Source organism: Drosophila rhopaloa, unplaced genomic scaffold (genome assembly GCF_018152115.1).
Source record: "Drosophila rhopaloa isolate 14029-0021.01 unplaced genomic scaffold, ASM1815211v1 contig_115, whole genome shotgun sequence".
Taxonomy (NCBI): domain Eukaryota; kingdom Metazoa; phylum Arthropoda; class Insecta; order Diptera; family Drosophilidae; genus Drosophila; species Drosophila rhopaloa.
The window spans coordinates 5,785,681-5,804,542 of record NW_025334990.1 but is presented as its reverse complement, the minus strand read 5'-3'; the positions used below and the strand labels follow the sequence as shown (position 1 = coordinate 5,804,542).

Below are 18,862 nucleotides of genomic sequence, written 5' to 3'. Positions count from 1 at the left end.
CTTAGGGCTCCAATTGCTTGGGCATCCACCTTATTCACCCGATTTGCCTCCCTCGGACTATTATCGCTTCTTCACGGACCTGAAAAGATATCTCAGTAATAAACAAGAAAGGAAAGCTAACTTCGGGCGGAGCCGAAGTTGAAATACCCTTGCAGAATATTCTGTAAATTATATTCTCCAAAATTATTTATATGATGCATTGTTAACACTCATAAAAATCCCAACTTCCTAACTTTAAAAACACCAAAGTTATGGAATTTCCAATCGTTCAGTTATATGACAGCTATAGAATATAGTCGGCCGATCCTTATGAAATTTGGTATGTCGGATTGATTGGCCAAAAATAAAACCCATAGAAAATTCCAACTTCCTAACTTTACAAACACCAAAGTTATGGCATTTCCGATCAATCAGTTATATGGCAGCTATAGGATATAGTCGGCCGATCCTTATGAAATTTGGTAGGTCGGATTGATTGGCCAAATATAAAACTCATAGAAAATCCCAACTTTCTAACTTTACAAACAACAAAGTTATGGCATTTCCGATCAATCAGTTATATGGCAGCTATAGGATATAGTCGGCCGATCCCGGCCGTTCCGACTTATATACTGCGTGCAAAGGAAAGAAGGGTGTGTGCAAAGTTTCAATTCGATATCTTCAAAACTGAGAGACTAGTTCGCGTAGAAACAGACAGACGGACAGACAGACGGACAGACAGACGGACAGACAGACGGACAGACAGACGGACAGACAGACGGACAGACAGACGGACAGACAGACGGACAGACGGACAGACGGACATGGCTATATCAACTCAGGAGGTGATCCTGATCAAGAATATATATACTTTATTGGGTCGGAGATGTCTCCTTCACTGCGTTGCACACTTTTGACCAAAATTATAATACCCTCTGCAAGGGTATAAAAATTCAGGTCACGGTTACTTTTTACTCCATCTAGTATACAGACCCTAGGCATAGCCTATCCAATGGACAAGTTGAAAGAGTTTCAACCTTAACAGAAATAGGTCGTTGTATTAAAGACGAGTACCGCCTCCTAGATTATTCTGAAATTATTATAAGAGCAGCTTACACTCAAAGCAAAATCAAGCCTAAATTTTAGAAATTCGCCTTAAAACTTTATTTTTTTTAAATCGAAGAAAAGATTTCTATTTTCAAGGAATTCTTTTTCTCAAAACAAGAAAACGTTTCTTGGATCAAGAAAGTGTTTCTCAAATGTAGAAATTGTCGGCATAAACTAAACTCACCTTAAATCCAAGAAGGAATTTCTATAATTTAGTACAAATGGTACTTGTTTTTAGAATTTTTTTCTTCAAAATAGAAATTCTGCCCTTAAAAATTATTTACCCTAAAAAATATAAAAATGTTCTCAAATTAACCTTAAAAATTCGATAACCCTAAAAAATAGAAACGCTTAAAAGTGTGAATTCTGATTTAGAATGGGACATTGCACAAAATTTAAAAATATAAAAATTTTTTCAAATTAACCTTAAAAATTCGAAAACCATAAAAAATAGAAACGCTTAAAAGTGTGAATTCTGACTTAGAATGGGACATTGCACAAAATTTAAACATTTTTAAAATCCTCATGTCCCAACTATTACCATCTAGAAATAAAAGGAGTATTAACAAATTAGGAACAGTATGGAAGTAGCTATCAGGTACACCTGACCATGACGACTTAATAAGAATTGAAAATAAAATTAACGAACTTACAGAAAACAATAACAAAAAACTTACAATAAAATCACGAATATTTCAGGAAGTACAATTAATCACCTAAACCCTTGACTCAATCATTTTTAAACAAGAAAGGAAAGCTAACTTCGGGCGGAGCCGAAGTTGAAATACCCTTGCAGAATATTCTGTAAATTATATTCTCCAAAATTATTCATATGATGCATTCATATGATGCATTCTTAAAAATCCCAACTTCCTAACTTTAAAAACACCAAAGTTATGGCATTTCCAATCGTTCAGTTATATGGCAGCTATAGAATATAGTCGGTCGATCCTTATAAAATTTTGTAGATCGGATTGATTGGCCAAACATAAAGAAAATACCAGCTTCCTAACTTAACAAACACCAAAGTTATGGCATTTCCGATCAATCAGTTATATGGCGGCTATAGGATATAATCGGCCGATCGTTATAGGATGTAGTCGGCCGATCCCGGCCTTTCCGACTTATATTGTGCTGTAACGATTCGTTCGGCTACGGTGTTAACAAAAAAAGGTATAAAGGATGCACGCTAGTGTCCAGCTGATCCTTGTCGGCTATATGGGGTGGTGATCTTGTCCTCAACCTTTTAGCCTTCAGTCATTTCTAGAATATCAAAGAAAATTGGGAGGGAGAATAATCGCCCACCACTAAACAAACATCAGCTCGACAGAAACTCCCCCGAATTCCCAAAGACCCTCTGATGATATTGAGGAATCTTTGATGCCCTCCCTGCCTTGGCCATTCCCACCTAATTTAGTCATATTTTGTTTGAACGGCCCTTTGGGTCGCCAACGGCCTTCACCGGGAGATCATCCTAATTAGAGGCAATTTCAAAAAGTTCTTAAAACATAAAATATATTTACACACTACAGAAAATTCTTACAATTAACAGACATTATTAAAATAATAAAATATATAAATAAATGAATCAAAATGCATACAAATGCATACAAATACAAAATCACGTAAAATATTTAAATAAAAAGAGTTCCTAAATCAACTCCAGAGAATCACAAAAAAATATACGCGAATATTGAGCGGCCGAAATTTACATATGTATGTATGTACATGTATGTTCAAGCGCACTGGTTATCACCAAAGCCTAATATATAATTATATTGGCTTTGGGCAAAACCGGATTCATTTTTTTTGTCATAAATATTATTTCATTCCTTAGAAACGTCAAATGCTATATTTTTATATATATACATATATTTATATTTGATCAAATCGCAAGTTGAACGTACATACATACATACCTAGCTCTGGTATTAAACATCGAAGAAATTTTAACATCGGTTCTGCGAAAAAAGCAGAATCGAAATTAATTTTTTATAGTAGATTATAGCTCTGGTATTAAAAATCGAAGAAATTTTAACATCGGTTCTGCGAAAAAAGCAGAATCGAAATTAATTTTTTATAGTAGATTATTCCTGGTATCGTTCTCAATGGATGATTTAAATAAAAATATACTTTATTCGAATGAAAAACAATAAAGTGATTTTATAAATTTGGTTCTTTCCAAGAACATACATATCTTAAGATAATACCAAAGACGAATATAATCTCTCCAGCGAGAGACCGCTCTAGAGCCAGCAGCTCTCTTGCACGCATACTGCGACAGCGGACGACTGTCTGTGTGCACATGTATGTATTCACAAGTTTTTCTTCGCTGCAGCGCGCTTTCGAAATATACTCTTTATTTTAAGATATTAACATTATTAAAAATACTTATTTTGTATTGCCTTTATATGATAATTATTCAAAAGATGTATATTTTTTAGTAATGACCAAATATATCTACGTATGAAAGATACATAGATACATAATTTATTTCATACATGACTTCACATTTTAACAAGAAAGGAAAGCTAACTTCGGGCGGAGCCGAAGTTGATATACCCTTGCAGAATACTCTGTAAAGTATATTCTCCAAAATTATTCATATGATGCATTCTTAATACTCATAAAAAATCCCAACTTCCTAACATTAAACACACCAAAGTTATGGCATTTCCAATCGTTCAGCTATATGGTAGCTATAGGATATAGTCGACCGATCCTTATGAAGTTTGGTAGGTCGGATTGATTGGCCAAAAATAAAACCCATAAAAAATCCCAACTTCCTAACTTTACAAACACCAAAGTTATGGCATTTCCGATCAATCAGTTATATGGCAGCTATAGGATAAAGTCGGCCGATCCTTATGAAATTTGGTAGGTCGGATTGATTGGCTAAAAATAAAACCCATAGAAAATCCCAACTTCCTAACTTTACAAACACCAAAGTTATAGCATTTCCGATCAATCAGTTATATGGCAGCTATAGGATATAGTCAGCCGATCCTTATGAAATTTGGTAGGTCGGATTGATTGGCTAAAAATAAAACCCATAGAAAATCCCAACTTCCTAACTTTACAAACACCAAAGTTATGGCATTTCCGATCAATCAGTTATATGGCAGCTATAGGATATAGTCGGCCGATCCCGGCCGTTCCGACATATATACTGCGTGCAAAGGAAATAAGGGTGTGTGCAAAGTTTGAACTCGATAGCTTTAAAACTGAGAGACTAGTTTGCGTAGAAACAGACAGACGGAAAGACGGACAGACGGACAGACAGACGGACAGACGGACAGACGGACAGACGGACATGGCTATATCAACTCAGGAGGTGATCCTGATCAAGAATATATATACTTTATAGGGTCGGAGATGTCTCCTTCACTGCGTTGCACACTTTTGACCAAAATTATAATACCCTCTGCAAGGGTATAATAATCGTCATTAGGGTTCAACATGCTTGCTGTGCAAATAATTAAGTTCGTCACTGTCTATTATCTACACGTCTACCATATGAAGAGATATACATTTCAACATTGAAGTTTAAGCAAACAGAAGAAGTCAAATCTACAAATCGAACCGCTCGTCCTCGAAAAGCGACGCTTACGTCAGGAGTGGCTATTCCACAGATCTCCATCTGCTAGGCAACGCTCAAAAGATGCCTCACCTCAACTCTCTAAAGCTTTACAGCAAGAAAAAGCATATGTCCACCGACGCTACATAGAGCAATTGTCAAGATCTAGTAAAAAACACTCACTATGGAGAGCTCACCCAACTCTAAGCTCACCGTAAGTAATTGTGATGCCTAATAGAAGTCCCACAGGCGGCTGGGCGCGCAGCGATGCAGACAGAGACAGCACGTTTGCAACCTCCTTAAAAATGTCTTCCCACCAAATCCTGCCACTAGAGCATTTACTTTCCGATTTTACGATATGAGCCTCAGCTTCAACATGAGCCAATTGAGTTTCGCCCAAACGAAATCGTTAACATCATCAAAAATTTGCTCAATCCGAAAAATCCCCGGGCTGCGACCTCATAACTCCCAAAATGATCATAGAGCTCCCATATTGCGCGGTTTGCACTATCACCCAGCTTTTTAATGCCATCGCAAAACTTGTCCACTTTCCAGTGAGATGGAAAAAGTCGATTATAATAATGATAGCAAAGCCGAGAAAAGACCACACAATCCTCACGTCGTATAGACCTATAAGCCTACTTTAATGCTTATATAAACTCTTTGAAAAATGCGTATTGACTCGGATAAACACATACCTAAGAATTAAGGAAAGACTTCACATCAATTTGGGTTTCGTGAAAAGCACGGAACAATTGAGCAGGTCAACCGGATAACATCAGAAATTCGGAATGCGTTCGAAAAACGAGAGTACTGTACTGACATATTTTTAAATGTCTCTCAAGCATTTGATAGAGTGCTCCCCTACAACACCCACAAGCTGTTAGAGTCTTACCTCTACGACAGAAAATTTGCTGTGAGATGCAACACTGCTATAACTGACGATTTCACTATAGGAGCTGGAGTTCCACAAGGTAGCGTGCTTGTGCCAACATTATATGTCTACACAACAGACATCCCAACAAGCACACGACTAACAACATCTACGTTTGCTGGTGATACAGCTATTCTCAGCCGCTAAAAATGCCCGAAGCAAGTAACTGCGCAGCTAGCTCTTAATCTGGTCGATGTTGAAAAGTGGCTTTCAGATTGGCGAATTAAATGCAACGAACAAAAATGCAAGTTCACCCTAAATAGGCAAAACTGCCCGCCGCTCATGTTAAACCATACTCTACTCCTGCAAGCAAACGAAGTGACATATCTAGGAGTACACCTCGACAGAAGGCTCACATGGCGCCGGCATATTGAAGCTAAAAAAACACACCTAAAGCTAAAAGCCAGTAGCCTTCATTGGCTAATCAACGCTCGGTCTCCCCTTAGCCTTGAATATAAAGTCCTGCTGTATAACTCGGTACTAAAACCTATATGGATGTAAGGCTCTCAGTTATGGGGGAATACCAGCAATAGCAATATTGACATAGTCCAACGAGCTCAGTCGAAGATCTTGAGAACAATCACCATGGTACGTTCGCAACGAAAACATACATCGAGACTTAAAGTAGGAGGAGTAATTTACCAAGCCATCGTTGCACCCTAACCACCTGGCGAGAGGTTTTACAAGGTTGATCAACCAATCACGTCTTCGTCGCAATGACTTACCCACCCAGCGACCGACTTGAAGGACGCGCAACCAGAATGCAGTCTTATTATACTGTTAGTTAAATTTTAATGTTAAGATTCGTAAACTTATTGTTACTCTCAAAATTAAGAGAAGATTTATCAAATAAAAGCAAAATTTATAATAAAAAAAAAAGTTGAACGGAGCATATTGTACAAACTTTTTTTTTGTCGTACATATTATTTCATTCCTCAGAAACGTCAAATGCTATATTTTTTTATATGTATATATTTGTAAATACATATGTATATATTTGTACATACATATGTATATATATTATCAAATGGCAAGTTGAACGGAGCATATGTACATATGTATACAAACTGAAAATAGAGCAGCAGTGATTTTGTATTTCCAAAAAATGATAACTCTCTATCACTTCGTGGAAAACATGAACAGAGCTGTGTTGTGACTTTTTTTTTTTTGTAATGTGTTTCTACCGAAAATATTTTTTTTAATGGACGTTTCTTTGGAAAATCCCTGGACTACCAAAAAAATTATCATTATCCGGAACTTGACTAGAGCTTATATGAAGCTGGTACTGAGGCGATCGTGATCGTAGACAAAGATCAAAGAGCAAAAGATTATTTTTTAACTATTTATATGAGTATATAATATTATATTGCGAGTCAACATCAACTTTGTGTTCGCAGCGAGAAATTATAAATCCCTATAAAAGCGGGTCTCGACTGGCATTAGTATAGTTATCGTCAATTTGTTCGGACGAAGTTTGTGAAAATGAAGCAGTTTACTTTTCTGTGCGTTATTTTGTTACTATACAGTTTGGAAAGTGTTACAGCTAGCTCGAATTCTTACAAAGAACAACTTTTGATGACGAAAATGAACAACTTGGTAGAGATATACAACGAACAATTGGACAAGAAAGTGCAATGGAATGTTCTCAACGAAGCTGTTGAAAGCATTCAAGAACTACTCAAGGGTTATCAAGGCAAGGCCAAAGATAATATGAAAGAATTACTGGATGAAAACTCGCAATCTCACGATGAATATTTGTTATTCCAATGGTGCGTAGCGGTCAAAAACGATTTACCGCATACTGTTACAGTAATTCAGACACCAAACTTATCGGAGAATACTCGATCGTACATAAGAAACAGGACCAAAGACTTACTTCTCAGAGGTGTTAATTATTCGAATGATTCAATAATTCACATAGAACGAGCTATACAACATATGTCGAAATTAGGTGTATTACTTAATGTAACAGAAATCCAAATCAGTCAAGATTTTCAATCGACCGGTTTTTATGGCATTAAACGCAGTGAACTGGTCAACAAAATAAGCAGCCTTAAGGAGCAATCAATTTTTTCTGCTGTAGCGGCAGCGATAAGTCTACTAACCACGGTTATATTGGGCTTTGTCGCAGGTCCCGTAGGCATCGCGATTGGCTTATCAGTAACTTTAGCAACAGCTGGCATTCCACTTGGAGTTATTTATGGCCATTCAATACCAAAGCTAGAGCAACAACTAACAATAATTGACGAGTTTTACAATAAGCTGCAAGATGCTTTGATTCGTGCCAAGCGAGAATGCCGTAAGGTCGATGAGGCTTTAAAAACGGAGCTGAAGGAAATCAATGAACTAGCTAGTGACATTCAAACACCAAAAGTAAGTTTTTCGTGCATTTCGCGAAATTATGTGTTTAGAAAAATGATTCCATATAATTTTGATGTGTGGGCCTCAGTGTCACTTTGGTCTGCGAAAATTTAACAGGCTACTCAATAGCAGACACAGCAAGATAGTAACGATTTAATAATTCAAAATATTTTTTTCATTTCACAGCCCGATGATATGATGATTCCGTATTTCAGTAGTCTGTTTGTCAAGTCGTTGAAAACGCTTTCTAATTCATGTAAGAGGTACGTCACATCACACCGATCAACGCCATCTAGAAGACGACGGGATGCCGTTGCCAAGAAGCTATCAATTACACCAACCAACTATCGCTTGGAAGCAGGAATGGTTTTGAATGAAAATTACGGAGTCAGGCACGAGATGGTATTCGCTAATTTGAAGGAATTCTTCAGCGATCCGCTCATTTCGCATGCTTTATAAAATAGCGTAATGATTTTTGTCAACCGTTCTGTATAGAAATATCCGTAAAATTTGCAGTTTGATTGAATTTCGTGTTTCCAAACATTCACAAAATACTGTTGAAAATTTTCAACATCTATACGAGCTAATCTACAATCGGAAGCTTCGCAAAACTGTTGCAAATTGTCTCGTCAAACATTTTTTCTTATATGTATGAACTTTGTAAACCAAATAAAGAGATTTCACTATTTTACGCCTGAGTTTCAAACTTTAACATGATGAATTATAATCGTATTTGTGTATTGTGCATCACACGAATTGTGTTCGTTTTTAAACATTCTCTTGTATTAGTTGCCGTAGAGCGATAACATTTTTTCATTATTTGCTTTTGATTATATTATATTATGTGCGTTGCAAAGAACAAAATACACGTATTTTCCGGCATTCTCACACAATGTTTTATTGAACAAGAAAGGAAGGCTAACTTCGGGCGGAGCTGAAGTTGATAAACCCTTGCAGAATATTCTGTAAATAATATTCTCCAAAATTATTCATATGATGCATTCTTAATACTCATAAAAAATCCCAACTTCCTAACTTTAAAAACACCAAAGTTATGGCATTTTCAATCGTTCAGTTATATGGCAGCTATAGGATATAGTCGGCCGATCCCGGCTTATATAGTGCGTGCAAAGGAAAGAAAGGTGTGTGCTAAGTTTCAATTCGATATCTTTAAAACTGAGAGACTAGTTCGCGTAGAAACATACAGACGGACAGACGGACATGCTTATATCCACTCAGGAGGCGATCCTGATCAAGAATATATATACTTTATAGGGTCGGAAATGTCTCCTTCACTGCGTTGCACCCTTTTGATCAAAATTATAATACCCTCTGCAAGGGTATAAAAAGGCGAAAAATCATTTTCACACGAGATTAACATCGTATGTTATATTTATTGTCAATTTTTTGTGACACCCTGATATTCTCTAGTTGAGATTCATTTTCAAAAGGAACACTATACTTGATATTTTTCTGGTATTTCATGTACATATACTTATTGATTATATATCGGAATCTGCATCATGATTGGCTCACATTGCACATTAAATAGATGAAGGAATTAATTATTTTCCTGCAACCTCTTTGATGAAATTATATTGGTCAGACGAAGTAACTGCATGCGCGCGTTGACACCTGACCATTTTCAAATGTCTAGCAACAGTTTTATCCCTGTGATTTTCAATAATACTGTCCACTATTATGAAAGTTCCATTGCGTCCTACTCCCTTTCTCTGGCACTCCATTCAAGGTAGTTGAAGTGGTTCACAGAAAATCCTTCTTTATCGGCTTTGGACTTTATGTACAATTCAGTTCGTGTGTAGCTCTCGCAACTATCGTCCTCTTTTCTGCATTCTATGAGATATTCACCACTTTTCATTACCCTGCCTTTCTTTGTCGGCCAATATGCGACAGCTCCCATGTTCAGTTGGCGTTGATATAATCTGCAGCTGTGAATTCATTCGTGGTACTCAAATAGGCCTTGGAATGGTCGTAAGCAGGGATGTCATGAAAGCGATTCTTTCCTGTGTTTTCAGTCCTCTTTTCAAACGTTGCCCGTCGATACGGTTCATTACTTTGTAAAGAGAATTTCAAAACTGAATTTGCTTTGCTCATTGTGGTGCACTTTTAGTTTAATTGATGCTCCTCGCACTGATTCTGTTTCAAGACTGACTCAAAAGTGCATGCTTAAGCATGTGCAGTAACCTAAAAAAAGTTCAAGTCGTTATTCCTGCTAAACTAAAAAAGATAACAGAAAAATTTGAATGCAGTATTTTAATTGGGAATATTAACATGTTTATTTAACAAAAGCAATTTTCTTAATCATAAAAACAAAACAATTATTTAATAAAAACAAAATGTACAGGTTTTTTTCATGACGCAGCTTATTTCGTGCAGTTCATTCAACTTAACTTATTATTTGTAATTTAAAGGCTAATATTTTGTATGTCCACTTTTCTGGCACAGGACAGCTTTGAGACGATTTTCCATGGAAGAAACTAACTTTTTAGTGGTTTCCACTGGAACTTTTGGCCATTCTTCCATAAGAACACTTTTCATGTCGTTTTGGTTCGAAATCTTCCTCTTCTTTAAAGCGATGTCCAATGAACTTCAGGCCCAGGGATCGGGGCACCGTGGAGCGGCTGCTGGACCTGGCGGGTCGCCTGAATCCCACGACCTGGATTTCTTCACATTTTAACCAAGGCAACAAAATTATTGGTATATGTAAAACAACAATGTTAGAGTGCAAATTTGATGTGGCCCAAAGACAGTGAGAAGTTGCCAAAACTCTGGCAAAGAAATACAGAAAAACTCCCCAGGGATGGTCTATTGATTTGGAAATCTATTAGCCCGAGGGGGGTGGGAACTATTTCCCTGCATGGGGACACACCTGTGCCCCTGATGCGGCGCTAACTTTTCCCATTACGATGGCCCTTTATGGGCCAACAAAATTGCCCCATTCACGGTCAATTCGGTCTTCATATAAAAGCTCTCATGTTCTGTCGAAAAAAATCAGAATTAGGTTTTGATGGTTTTATTAATTGGTTTTACATTATAGATAACATAATGACTATGTTAATCAAATGTTAATCACCATAAATTGTTGCGCTATTAACATTTATGCTCTTCGTATATGATTCAGAAATACAGCAATTATTCAATCATAGTATCACAGGCATTTATTTCAACTTTTTTGTGCGTTAACAGTATTTTAAGAATGAAGGAATGAATTTTTTGCAAACAACATAGTTTTAACGATTAATAATATACGTCGAAATAAATAAATATTGGCGAGAAATTGAAGTCATTTTCAGTCATTGGCGGCAATGCCCCTCAGTAAGTTACGCAGCTCAAACAATTAATTGGCTTGTCATCCTATTTTCGACAATTCGTCCCACGATTTTCCGAATTAATGAAACCTTTATATTTATTAACTTCGAAAAACAGCAAGTTTGAGTGGCGTGACAAACATGAGCAGGTGCGCCAAGAGATTATATCTACTTTGGTTAGCGATTCGGTACTTATCATCTATGATCCACAGTTTCCGGTTGAACTTCACACTGACGCTAGTGCAGATGGGTATGGTGCAATATTGATGCACAAGGTAAACGGTAAACCTGGAGTCATTGAGTACTAAAGCAAGTGCACCACAGGAGCAGAAAGAAGATACCACTCGTACGAGTTGGAGACGTTGGCTGTCTACAATGCAGTCAAACATTTCCGCCTTTATCTACATGGCCGCCCATTCGTGGTCGCCACAAGAAAGATTTGACACCGAGGGTCCATCGTTGGTGGGCTTACCTACAATCATTTGAGTTTGAGGTAGAGTATAGGAAGGGAAGTAGCATGGCACATGTAGATTTCCTCTCACGCAATCCATTACCTATTGTTAAGCAGACTACAAAAACCACAGAAGTGCGAATAGATCTAGCAAATATATCCGATGACTGGCTGCTTGCTGAACAGCATCGAGATTCCGAAATTTCCAAACTAGTATCAAAGCTTCAAAACAATGAACTAAAGATAGAAGATGCAAAAACGTATGAGTTGCGATCTGGTATGTTATACCGGAAAATACAAAGAAATGGAAGAAATCGATGTCTGCCGGTAATCCCACGAGCGTTTAAATGGTCCGTAATTAATCACGTGCATGAGACACTAATGCACTTGAGCTGGGAGAAAACTTTAGACAAGGTATACACACGGTATTGGTTTCCAAGTATGTCCAAATACGTACGAAAATTTGTAGACAATTGCATCACGTGCAAACTTTCCAAATCAACTTCGGGAAAGGCGCAGGTAGAACTCCATCCCTTACCAAAAGTCAGTGTACCTTGGCATGCAGTGCACATGGACATCAGTGGCAAGCTGAGTGGTAAGAATGACGTCAAAGAATATGTGATAGTGCAAATAGATGCCTTCACTAAATACGTTCATTTGCATCACTCCCTTGGCCTTGACACGAACAGCTGCATTGAGGAGTTAAAATCAACTATCTGTATGTTTGGGGTACCAAGTCGTATAATTGCCGACCAGGGCCGCAGTTTTGCAAGTAACGATTTTAGGCAGTTCTGTGCTACACAAAAAATAGACTTACACCTAATCGCAACCGGCGCCAGCCGTGCCAATGGACAGGTGAAGCGCGTAATGAGTACCATGAAGGCGATGTTGACAGCGGTAGAGACAAGTGAGCGATCCTGGCAAGAAGCCTTAAAGGAGGTTCCGTTGGCAATGAATTGCACGGCCAATAGAGTTACGAAGACAAGTCCATTAGAACTTTTAATTGTCCGTTGGTAGAAGAATTAGAAATAGATATCAACAATGTAAGATCGAATGCACTTCAGAATATAGAAAAGGCTGCCGAATATGAAAAGCAACGATTCGACAAAAATAAGGCTAAGATAATAAGATACAAGGTAGGCGACCATGTCTTGCTCAAGAGTAAAGAACGGCACCAAACAAAACTAGATCCGAAGTTTAAAGGACCCTTTGTGACTATAGAGAGTCTTGATGGTGACCGATATGTGCTAAAATCCTTAAAAAGTAAAAGGACATACAAGCAGTTGCGTGCCATGCCTGAGGAGGTGGACGTAAAAGAATACGAGAGATCGCCGGCTGAGGCACTCGTAGATACCCTAGACTCAGTGTAAAACATTTACAAGGCTATAGCCGCACCAGAGATACCTAAAAGGAACTGTTGACTTGAAGTTATCATTCAAAAGGAATATTAAAGTGGATAATATTCTTAAGGGTATGTCGATTCTGAAATGGAAATGGGCTGGAAATGAGACTGATAGGAGAAAACAAACTAATCTGCGTTAAGTATATTTCTACTAACGAAGCCACTACCAACAGCTAGATTCACTGCACTGAGAGATCAACTGGGGCTAACTGGATCTTCAGCCTGAACCTTTATATAGGGTTTTTCTTAATTGATAATTCACTTTAAAACCAAGACAAACGGATCTCTTGGTATATATATATATTTAACCATAATCAAACGCAAATCATTTCTAGTCTAACCATTACTGTTTATATAAGCGAATCTTGTTAATTTATGTTTTGATTGATCTGATTGGGTTTTACTAAGTTTCCCCAATTCTTTGCAGCAAATGCTGGATCAAAAAGAAAGAAAAAGACCCAAGAGAAGAAAAAAGCACACTTGTTATCTTTTGTTATTATATTTTGTTATTTCTTAATTTGTATCAGTGTAACTTTTGGGGTGGCGTGTTGAGAATACCAAAAGTCACACTTGTACGCATACACATTGTGTGTTTGTGGGAAGGGGATGAACAATGAAGATCTCAGAGAGAGGCAAGCCTACAGAATTAGGTTTTGATGCTTCTTATCAATTGGTTTTACCAAATACCAATATAATCTTTCCAAACATAAGCAAGCTCTCAACTTTGTGCGAGTTGACAGAGCGGAATTATTGTCGCCACCATAAATCAAGCTGCAAATTAGTATATTTGTCAAATACGATGATGTACAATTTGCCGTCGGTGGACCACAGCATCGTTAGTCGCTTAGGGTGGTCCCGCGCAGCTGTCGTAACTTAGTGTGTCTGGAATATGATGGTCCAGTATTCTCCCAACGTTGAATTAGGTTGATTACGATGGAAGGGTAACTGCCCTTCTTAACCTGCTGGCCTAGAGACTCAGACAGTATAAAAATGATAAGAATGATAACGGCGGATTGCCGGAGTAGATTCTATGAGCATAAGCTCTTTATTCTTTGAATATCAAATCAGAACTGAAACTTAAAGCTAACATAAATGAATCTGATAGCGGCCACTCCAATGGGCAGTGTTTTGTCGGCTATGCACGGGCTTCCGGCCAGACGCTATGTCAGCATTTTGGCCGGAGCGGGCTTTTGGACGATCGGACTTGCATATTGCAAAACCAACGTATGGCCGTTATGCATCTTAGATATTATATTGGTCTTTGGTTTTACATTATCGATAACATAATGACTGTTAATCAAATTGCACCGTAAATTGTTACACTATTAACATTTATGCTCTTTGTATAGGATTCAGAAATACAGCAATTATTCAATCATAGTATCAACTTTTTTGTGCGTTAACTGTATTATAAGAATGAAGGAATGGATTTTTTTTTGCAAACAACATAGTTTTATTGATCAATGATATTCATACGTCGAAATAAATAAATATTGGCGAAAGATTGAAGTCATTTTTATAAGAACTACATGGATTCTCAAATATAATTAGAAATCAACCGATAACTTTAATCTTCTGTAAGTTTATGAAAAAATATTCATAATATCTTGCGAGTAATGTTATCCTATGCAGAAAAGAAATATTATTGCAAGTAAGTGTGCATTGTGAATCGAATACAATAAAGTAGGAAATGTGAGATGCTGCCAAGATATAAAACTAATATTGATGCGTTCGCAGTCAAATCATCTGCTTGATACTTACTGCTGCCCAATAAAAAAAACAAAGTTTTCCGTGCCACAGTGATAATTTTATTGTATGAACAAAATAACAAGTAGAAAAATACGGATATGACATATTAAAATAAAATATTTTATAGACTTGATTTCTTCTTCTATATTTTAACAAATCGCGTGGTTACTTTGTACGGCGACGCAGCTAAAATCGTAAAGATTACCAGCTGATCTGATGTCATTTTCTCGAGCGTCTCGGTCAACATTGGACGTCTATCCAACAGGAAAGAAAGGAAAATGTTGACACAATCTTCATTTTGATTATCTCTAATTGAAGCCAAAAACTTGTTGTACACATTTCTCAACTCGGATTGCAGTAAATTGGATCCCATATCAACAAAATCAGAAAGCGTCGATTTGCATAATTGCAAAGAGCAAACTTGGCAAGTTCTTAAACACATCTTTTTATTCCTTTTACTTAGTTTATTTAATACACAGGGGCTGAATGAATTCGAATTATCGTTGATCGCAGTTGTTCGTTCTTCGTTGCAATTTCTTAGACACGAATTGTTGGTCCTTGGATGTACTGCTTCGTTTTCAACAGGGGAGAATGAATTGGAATTATCGTTGTTCGCAGTTGTTTGTTGTTCGTCGCAAGCTTGTAAGATAGCTTCTCGTGAGTTTGCGGTTACAGAGCTAACTTTCTTCAAAGCATCATCAATGTGTCGTAGAAATTCCCCCGTAGTCGTTTGGAGAAAATGAAAAGGTGGAACGGTGAAAATCGACTGCCTCATCGCTGTCAAGTATTCTTTAATGTCAGTCAAGAATGATAATTTGGAATTTTCATCAATTGATCGGGTATCTCTGGTAACGTTGCAAAATCTATCGATTCTTTCTCGAATAAATAAAAGATTGTTTGCTATAGTTTTCAAACTCAGTTGTGTTGGAAGTGGAACACTATGCTTCAATGTATCGTCTTCGAATTCAAATGTGCGGTTTTTGTAAAAGTTTTCGAGCGTTTCCCCGTAATCCCGAATAACGCTGGATATGGACTCCTCACCGTCCTTTTCTTTCACTGCTGTCGTGACACGCGTCTGATATAACGCAAACACCGTCAAAATAAAAATTGAGAACTTCATTGTGATAGCCTTCACTGGCTTGTAACTCACTCTTGTCCGAACGAGCGCAAAATTGTAACTGAATCACAACGCGACATCCCGTTCTATTATGTACATTCCATTTCATACACACATTATGAACATTCATATATGTACATGTATGTTCAAGCGCACTGGTTATCACCAAAGCCTAATATATAATTATTTTGGCCTTTGGCAAATAAATAAATATTATTTCATTCCTTAGAAACGTCAAATGCGATATTTATATATATATATATGTACATATATATGATCAAATCGCAAGTTGAACGGATCATACATATGTATACAAACTGAAAGTAGAGCAGCAGTGATTTTGTATTTCAAAGAAATGAGAATGGCTTATTACTTTGTGAAAAACCCGTGTAGTGGCTTATATTTTTCCGTGATTGAATAAATCATCCAGTGAGAACGATACCAGGAATAATCTACTATAAAAAATTAATTTCGTTTTTGCTTTATGTTTAATAGCTCTGGGATTCAAAAATATACTTTATTCGAATGAAAAACAATAAATTTTGTTCTTTCCAAGAACATATTTAAAGATAATACCAAAGACGAATATAATCTCTCTATCTACAAATCGAACCGCTCGTCCTCGAAAAGCGACGCTTACGTCGAGAGTGGCAATTCCACAGATCTCCATCTGCTAGGCAACGCTTAAAACATGCATCACGTCAACTCACTAAAGCTTTACAGCGAGAAGAAGCATATGACCACCGACGCTACATAGAGCAATTGTCAACATCTAGTACAAAACACTCACTATGGAGAGCTCACCCAACTCTAAGCTCACCGAAAGTAACTGTGATGCCTATTAGAAATCCCACAGGGAGCCAAATGAGTTTCGCCCAAACGAAATCGTTAACATCATCAAAAATCAGCTCAATCCGAAAAAATCCCCGGGCTGCGACCTCATAACTCCCAAAATGATCATAGAGCTCCCATATTGCGCCGTTTGCACTATCACCCAGCTTTTTAATGCCATCGCAAAACTTGTCCACTTTCCAGTGAGATGGAAAAAGTCGATTATAATAATGATAGCAAAGCCGGGAAAAGACCACACAATCCTCACGTCGTATAGACCTATAAGCCTACTTTAATGATTATCTAAACATACCTAAGAATTAAGGAAGGACTTCACATCAATTTGGGTTTCGTGAAAAGCACGGAACAATTGAGCAGGTCAACCGGATAACATCAGAAATTCGGAATGCGTTCGAAAAACGAGAGTACTGTACTGACATATTTTTAGATGTCTCTCAAGCATTTGATAGAGTGCTCCCCTACAACACCCACAAGCGTTTATAGTCTTACCTCTACGACAGAAAATGTGCTGTGAGATGCAACACTGCAAAAACTGACGATTTCACTATAGGAGCTGGAGTTCCACAAGGTACCGTGCTTGGGCCAACATTATATGTCTACACAACAGACATCCCAACAAGCACACGACTAACAACATCTACGTTTGCTGGTGATACAGCTATTATTAGCCGCATAAAATGCCCGAAGCTAGCAACTGCGCAGCTAGCTCTTAATCTGGTCGATGTTGAAAAGTGGCTTTCAGATTGGCGAATTAAAGTGAACGAACAAAAATGCAAGCACCTTACGTTCACCCTAAATAGGCAAAACTGCCCGCCGCTCATGTTAAACCATACCAAAGACCAATATAAACATATATTGGTCTTTGACCATACTCTACTCCCGCAAGCAAACGAAGTGACATATCTAGGAGTACACCTCGACAGAAGGCTCACATGGCGCCGGCATATTGAAACTAAAAAACACACCTAAAGCTAAAAGCCAGTAGCCTTCATTGGCTTATCAACGCTCGGTCTCCCCTTAGCCTTGAATATAAAGTCCTGCTGTATAACTCGGTACTAAAACCTATATGGATGTAAGGCTCTCAGTTATGGGGGAATGCCAGCAATAGCAATATTGACATAGTCCAACGAGCTCAGTCGAAGATCTTGAGAACAATCACCATGGTACGTTCGCAACGAAAACATACATCGAGACTTAAAGTAGGAGGAGTAATTTACCAAGCCATCGTTGCACCCTAACCACCTGGCGAGAGGTTTTACAAGGTTGATCAACCAATCACGTCTTCGTCGCAATGACTTACCCACCCAGCGACCGACTTGAAGGACGCGCAACCAGAATGCAGTCTTATTATACTGTTAGTTAAATTTTAATGTTAAGATTCGTAAACTTATTGTTACTCTCAAAATTAAGAGAAGATTCAATAAATAAATGAAAAGTTTGTAATAAAAAAAAAAAAGTTGAACGGAGCATATTGTACAAACTTTTTTTTGTCGTACATATTATTTTATTCCTCAGAAACGTCAAATGCTATATTTTTTTATATGTATATACAGTGGCTCACAGCTTATTTCAACCAGTGCTCAAGTAAAACTTTAAATCGCTGTATTTGAGAGATATTGGAACACTTTAAACGCAGATTTATAGCTCTGTATTTTAACTTTTATTTCATGAATTCCTAAATTTTTAAATATTTTTTTAATATTTATTTTGATTTTAAGACTCAAATAACAGGTAAAATGAATGCCACAGCTTATTTCAACCAGCCCTTAAAAGTATATATTTTTTAAAGATTAAGAACTAAAAATGATAAAATAATATTTTGTATGACCAGCCTTCGTGTAAACAATCATTTTAAGTCTTTTTGCGATTGATTCGACCAATTTTTAAGCCACTTGGGGACTCATTTTGGCCCGTTCTTCGAGTAATGCGTTTTTTAGGTCCGTTTGACGCTTTCGAATTTTTCTGTCCAATATAGCCCATCAATTATCAATAATATTATTATCT

General features: G+C 37.3%; 1 protein-coding gene across 1 annotated transcript; it reads right to left on the bottom strand.

Moving 5' to 3' along the window:
- Positions 1 to 14,925: 14,925 nt before the first annotated feature.
- LOC123036946 lies at positions 14,926 to 16,060 on the bottom strand. Its single transcript, XM_044456497.1, has 2 exons — positions 15,447 to 16,060; positions 14,926 to 15,371 (listed from the first exon to the last, which is right to left on the bottom strand). The coding sequence occupies exons 1-2, from the start codon at positions 16,007 to 16,009 to the stop codon at positions 15,032 to 15,034; spliced, it is 903 nt and encodes a 300-aa protein (XP_044312432.1). The 5' UTR covers positions 16,010 to 16,060; the 3' UTR covers positions 14,926 to 15,031.
- Positions 16,061 to 18,862: the final 2,802 nt, after the last annotated feature.

Coding starts and splice junctions, on each gene's coding strand:
- LOC123036946 (XM_044456497.1), bottom strand. CDS start 16,009: ATGAAGTTCTCAATTTTTATTTTGACGGTGTTTGCGTTATATCAGACG. Junction 15,372..15,446: donor AACGAAGCAGTACATCCAAG/GACCAACAATTC, acceptor GAATTCATTCAG/CCCCTGTGTATTAAATAAAC.